At 35.7% G+C, this 6527-nt stretch overlaps 1 protein-coding gene across 1 annotated transcript in view; it reads right to left on the bottom strand.

Moving 5' to 3' along the window:
- LOC124308867 (DNA mismatch repair protein MutL-like) overlaps window positions 1–6527 on the bottom strand; it is a 75708-nt gene that overhangs the window by 40381 nt on the left and 28800 nt on the right. The window contains exons 5-6 of the mRNA XM_046772026.1: window positions 5403–5744; window positions 4802–4962 (exon numbers count right to left, since the gene is read on the bottom strand). Of these exons, the coding sequence (XP_046627982.1) occupies window positions 4802–4962; window positions 5403–5744 (503 nt within the window). The remainder of the gene's footprint in view (window positions 1–4801; window positions 4963–5402; window positions 5745–6527) is intronic.

Genomic DNA, 6527 nt, shown 5'->3' with positions numbered 1-6527 from the left:
TGTACAATGTATCCATTTATTGAAAAAAGCCTTGCTGTATTGGACATATTTTAAAAGAATATAAGAATCCACACTTTTGGTGACTTTGTCCTAACAGAATTTTTCTAACGCTTGGAACAGACTAAATAAATTCTATGATTTTCTAACTTCCTTTACTTTAGTAGGAAAAATCTACTGCATGACCGAAGCCTTTATGTTAGTTATACCAATATGAATGTGAATAATAAACTACAACTGCTTTCGTCAACTTTTATCGTTTTGATTTTGTATTTTATCGAATTTTGTCGATTCGCATGATAATTAAGTGGTGATCAGATGTGTTTTTTTTTTTTTTTTGAAATACATATGTTACAGACGTACAAGTAATTTTCATAGGCTAAAAGCTTGGAAATTATAAGATATTAAACGAATAACAAAATTTCATTCGATTTGAATATTTGGCATCAAATAACTTCTCATGACTTCAGATTGTCATTATCAAGAAAAATATTGTTTCTTACAACATGTATGTGCCAGATTAGATTTTAGGCGCGAAATCAGAATGGCTGTTCTTGAATACACTAAGAATTCTATTCTGACTCCAACCGGTTTTTGGAGCCAGATGGATATTAAATGTAATTATATTTTAAATAAATTCTAGAGCCGCTGATTGTGAAGTATGAATACACCTTCAACTAAATTCTAATAGCGGAAAATTTTGTCCACGGAAATCATTTATACGTGTAAAGGCGAAAGTAGAGAAAACTGTTCCGCTCACCTACCTCCTCAAGAAAAGTGGGTAGCTACCATTACTGTATTAAGCCGAGTAAGAGAAAACTGCATGCAGTGTAGCTTCGCTGAAAAGGAGAGGAAAGCGAGAGGGCAGGACAAAGCCGACTGAAAAAAATTACATTTCTACACAGAGAAAGAGGATTTGTTGGATTGAGTGAATATTGTTTCACTCACAAGTGAGTAAAACGTTTCCAATAAATGTTCGTGACTCAAGTATATTTGTCGGGATTCATCAAAGTGCATACACGCAGAAGATAATTGAAAAATTTCGAATGACAGACGCGAAAGCTGTAAGTATACCGGCAGACCTGCATGTTATACTAGTGCCGTACGAGGAAAGGAAAGAAAAATTGATCAGTATGCTGTATCGCAAGGGCTCGTTGATCTTTCCAGCAACAGTAACGCGTCCAGATATAACTTTTGCGGTAAACACAATCAATAAGTATTTAAATAAGAACTCGCGTGATCTTTAAAGGGCTGCAAAAAGAATATTTGCACATTTATGTGGAACTGTTAATCTTATCATCGAATATAGAATTACAGATACCGAATCACATCCAATATTCCGATTATGCGGGCAACATAGAGACAAGGAGATCAACAACGGGGTACGTTTTCTGTCTGGCAAATGGGGTGATCACGTGGTCTTCTCAAAGGCATAAAATAGTAACACTTAGGACAACAGAAGGGGAGAATGTAGCCACATCAACTGCGACACGAGAGTTGGTGTGTTTGCTTAAACTTCTTTTAGGTATTGAATATTCATGTAAAAACGAAACAACTCTGTTTGTAGACAACGAAAACTCAATAAAATAAGTCTAAAATCCTGTCTTTCATAAAGATTGATTGAAGAGAGATTGATTCAGAAGTCTGTGCGAAAAATTAAACGCGAAATTTGGTGTAACGAAACGCACTAACGGCGATAGTATTAAGAAAAGTTGGACACATTTCACCGGCTACCTAGTTCCCTGCGAAAAGGGAATTCATGTTCGGGCGGCCATTTTTTTCAGTAAGCCGCCAACACAACGCTCTTGTACATGGTCTTTCATACAGGTCTGGTAGCTCCAGTGAAAAATGTATATCACTTATTGGAAACACATCAGTAGTTCACAGGTCGCCATTAGGTTCGTTGCAAGGTTCATACTTTCGATGGCACGAGCACGCACGAGTGAGGGGTTCGTATGTGGGATCGTGGATCAGACAAAGACAGCACTAGTCACCAAACACGGTTCAAATCAAGGTGTGTCATTTTAGATATTAATTTTGAAACCAGTCAGGATATAATATGCGAAGAAAAAACGAAAGAAATTATTGATAAGAAAAATTAACGGACAACACGGGAATCCAATCCGGAACCAGCGGAAGCCTATCCGTGATCGCGAGTAAGTCGATCAATCACGGATACAAATTCTATAATACTGGCTAAAAACTATAATAATATCGATACAAATTGTGTAGAAATTATTTGTTATTATGCAGGATAGTTGTAATAAATACACGAGGGGTCGGTAATATTCTATACCTCTTTACTTTTCACGTGCTTCATACAAAGTCAGGAGCGACCCTGGCCGGCGTGCTCCTCGTCGTGTACATGTATAGAGGGCGTAGACACACTTGAGTGTCTGTTTACAATCATCGCCACAATAGTAGTAATAAAAGAAGTACAGACAATGAGTAAGATTCGTATATTTATTTCTGTATTGAAATGAAATAAGATAACAGTATAACTCAGCGCGCAACTCGTGCGCGTTTGTACAAGTTCATTCATTATCGGGGGCTGATAGAAAATTTCGGCTTCGGCCAAACCTTTGGCTGCTTTTTGAAGATGCGATCGAAGGTGGCTGAAGCCGAAGTCGAAGGTGCGGTCGGACATTAGTAGTTACACAATATTTAATTTATCTTTATTTTGTTACTGTAACCTGAAGATCGAAACCTCGACATAAATAAATAATCTTATGATCAATTCTGACGAATCATCATTCAGTCAGTAAGAATGATAAAATGTCGTTCGAATAACCGTTATCAAGTGTTTTCCATAAGTGCCCTCTTTGTACCAGCCTTTTATACTCTTTACACTGGAAAGTTAACAATCAAATTCGAACAACATGGTAGTTCGTTAAATTTTTTTTCACTACGTAATTTGTTAATACTTCGTAGAAGTTCATGTAAGTTCAGTATTGCTTACGGAACTTGAATATGAAATGTCATTAATCAGTGAAGTGAGTCAACTTTATCACTTCAGTAGAGTTGAGTATTACCGTCACTGTTGATTTAAAAGATGCCAAAAAGTTGAGTTCCTGCTCTTACTAGGAAAAAAAAAATTACGGATTTCTGGAAATTGCAGAGAATGATTGTAACATGTAGTGAAATAGTCAGTGAAAATTTGTTTTAAAACATTAAGCCGCTGCAATAAAAAGTCATGAAAACGTGGTATTTTCGCGAAAGTGGTTTTCATGTGAGATTCAAAGAAAATTGTAACGCTGTTAGAATTACGGAATTTCAAAATGCAGAAAATGCAAATTTAGAAAAGCAAAATGCGAAAGCGTCAAACAAAGAAATGTGCATACCCAAAAAGTGGTAATTCATGCAGTTTAAGGTGTCACAACAGTACATCATGCTGTAATTAGTGAGTGAATAAATTATCGTAAGAAATATTATAAATTTGTATTGTTACAAGAAAATTTTCAATACCCCTGGCATGAATTCACAACCACCAATAGGAATAATCATTCAATTTCACTTGTCAATAACAAGAAAAAAAAGTGAAACATGGCAAAAATCGCTACGGAGTTGTACCTGAGGGATTCTCCGTCAACTCGGCCACTTTTTTTCCGACCATTTCAGATCTGCCCTATAATTAGTTATATCAAAGTACTATTAAAAGGTACGCTATGTGAGTTTTTTCAGATTTTTTAATTCATAATTAGAGAAATTGCCGTGTTTTTTTTCAAATGAATATATCTTGGAAACTTGAAGTAACTGAAAAAAATGACTCTACATAAAAGTTGTAGTTTTTTGTTAGCTTTCGAGAGGAATTTGTGAAAAAAATTTTACGTTTCGGTAACGCTCATTTTTTACCAAAAACGGAAGAAATTATTTTTTTTGTTCAAAAAGGACCCTTTTTTTTGCTGAAAAAATTACACAGTCTTCCAATATGTGTGACAATATCGCCAAAAAAATCGCCAGAGTGGCACGGATCGAGGTTCTAGGGTAAAAAAAATGAAGAAGTTACAAATTAATTTTTTTATACCGGAACCTCGACCGAATTTGTAAGACTTCATTTTTTTATCCTAAAACCTCGATCCGTGCCACTCTGGCGTTTTTTTGGCGATATTGTCACACATATTGGAAGACTCTAATTTTTTCAGCCAAAAAAAAGGGTCCTTTTTGAATAAAAAAAATAATTTCTTCCTTTTTTGGTAAAAAATCAGCGTTACCGGAACGTAAAAATTTTTCTCTAAAATTTCTCTTGAAAGCTAACAAGAAACTACAACTTTTATGTGGAGTCATTTTTTTTCAGTTACTTCAAGTTTCCGAGATATATTCATTTGAAAAAAAACGGCAATTTCTCAAATAATGAATTAAAAAATCTGAAAAAATTCACATAGAGTACCTTTTAGTAGTACTTTGATAAACCCAATTATGGGGCAGATCTGAGATGGGCGAAAAAAAAGTAGCCGAGTTGACGGAGAATCCCTCACCTGTTGAATAAAGGTTGTCAAACATTTTTTAAAGAAGTGCGCTCTTACGCGAGCACACACATGATTGGGCGAAACATGTGCGAACTAATGTCACGGATAGAAGCGTGAGAGTAGCCGAGAGATGTGTGATCTCTCGTCTACTCGTTAGTCTTATGAAGAACGTTGTTCAGAGCAATCAAAGAATAAACGAATATTACATTACTATATTTTCCACTAATAAATACGTGTGCATTTTTATTATTCCCGAATATTTAATCCTCCTACAGCACTGAGCAAATTTAACAGTACCTAGGTGAGGAAATCATTTTATGCAATAATTAATTCTTTACCTTTAAAATTGGCATTTGGATCTCTGATTGCTTGAGCTTCAACAGTAAAATCACACACGGACGACCATGGGCACATCGACTTGGTGCCTTCGTATGTATCCAGGATTGAAGAAGTTTGGTGCATTGGTCGATGTCCAGCTTTTCTCCGAACTTTATTGCTCCTAAAAACATTTTTAGATTATTACGAACCGACTTATGGGGCTACACAGAAAGGTAAAGATATCCAACATAAACCAACACGGATTAAGATATTACATTCGATGATCTCTATAGACAAAGTAGTCCGGCTACAAATAAACTAATGTGAAAAAACTGAAAAATCATGATTTTAGTCATTAGAAGGCGCCTACATTGAAAAGCTATGAATGAACGATTATGGAGAATATTAAACCATGCGCAATTTTTTGCATAATTAGCCGGATCTCAGGGACCGGTAAAATAAATTTCAAATGACGTATATCTATCAGGTATGATTTTCAAAATTAGGACACTGATCGTCCCGAAAATATCTGATTATTACATATCTAACTTTCAAAATGGTCAGCAAGAAGGTAACATGATATGGATTTGAATAAACTATAAATAGAATAAGTTACGGTACCGTGACAAGCTTCCGTTGCAATGGCTTGGTGAATAACCATTGGTAGATTAGCATTTGGCATATAGTTGCAGTCCAAATTATCCAATATCTCGAACAGAAGCTTTCGAACTGTATGCTCCAATTCAGTACGACTATGATTCAACATTATTCTGTCAAAGCATGTTGGTATACTTGTTACAACTAAACGATCCCTGTTTTCTAAATTCAGCCCAATGCCAAATGCTTCTATTTTTTTTAGATGTATTGCAATTTGCTCCGAAAAATGGCTTGGCAGGTCATCAATAATCATTGGTATGGTCAGTTTGGTAGATGTAAACAATCTCTGGTTTTCGACGGTGTAACCTGAAAGTCATATCATTTTATGAAAAAGTTGAAAAGTGCGGACAACATTCCAATCATGAGTTGAACAATACTAAATGTATGAATTGAAATGGTCATGTGTTGAGTCGGACAATCTAATTTGTTATTAAGTAGACCCTAAAATAAGTTGTGAGTTCTCTATCCATCTATATTATATATACGAATATCTAGTCTATGTTCATCACAATATATCTGTACGCTCGGAAGACTGGTCACGTGCCTTAAATAATAAAACACATTTTAATACTCTTTCCTTGACACCGGACCTCTACATTATGTGCGTATTAAAGTGAAACTTCCTTGCTGAGAGGGCAATACTTTTCTGGCGTTATGAAAATTAAGACCGCGTAAGGGAATGACTAGGTGCGAGTTGGGGTGACCGGGAGAGGAGTAGAGTGCCTCCGCGGTGACGCCATTCCGATGCATGCGTGAGCGATCGAACGGGAAGGGGAAAGGCAGGGGAGGGGTAGAAATGACGCGCAGTGATGCTACTGAATTTTCTTAACGCTGCCCATGTTTGTGTATTCCTCAGTTTTCGTAACGGCTAATCATTGGTGCTACCACATTTTTCATTTCAGATCATACCCGCATTCTCACTATTACCAATTATTATTTCTTCTCGAATAAAAAAATACTAATAATGCATCTCTATTTACAATCAATCAGCAATAAGTTTCACTTCTGTCGTGCGTGGACTCCATGCATACAATTTTTTATTATTATCATGTCTATTATTATTATTATTATCATTATCATTTTTTGTGC

Source organism: Neodiprion virginianus, chromosome 1 (assembly GCF_021901495.1).
Source record: "Neodiprion virginianus isolate iyNeoVirg1 chromosome 1, iyNeoVirg1.1, whole genome shotgun sequence".
NCBI classification, from domain to species: domain Eukaryota; kingdom Metazoa; phylum Arthropoda; class Insecta; order Hymenoptera; family Diprionidae; genus Neodiprion; species Neodiprion virginianus.
Note: the sequence above shows the minus strand (reverse complement) of the source record. Positions and strands in the feature narration are given on the sequence as shown.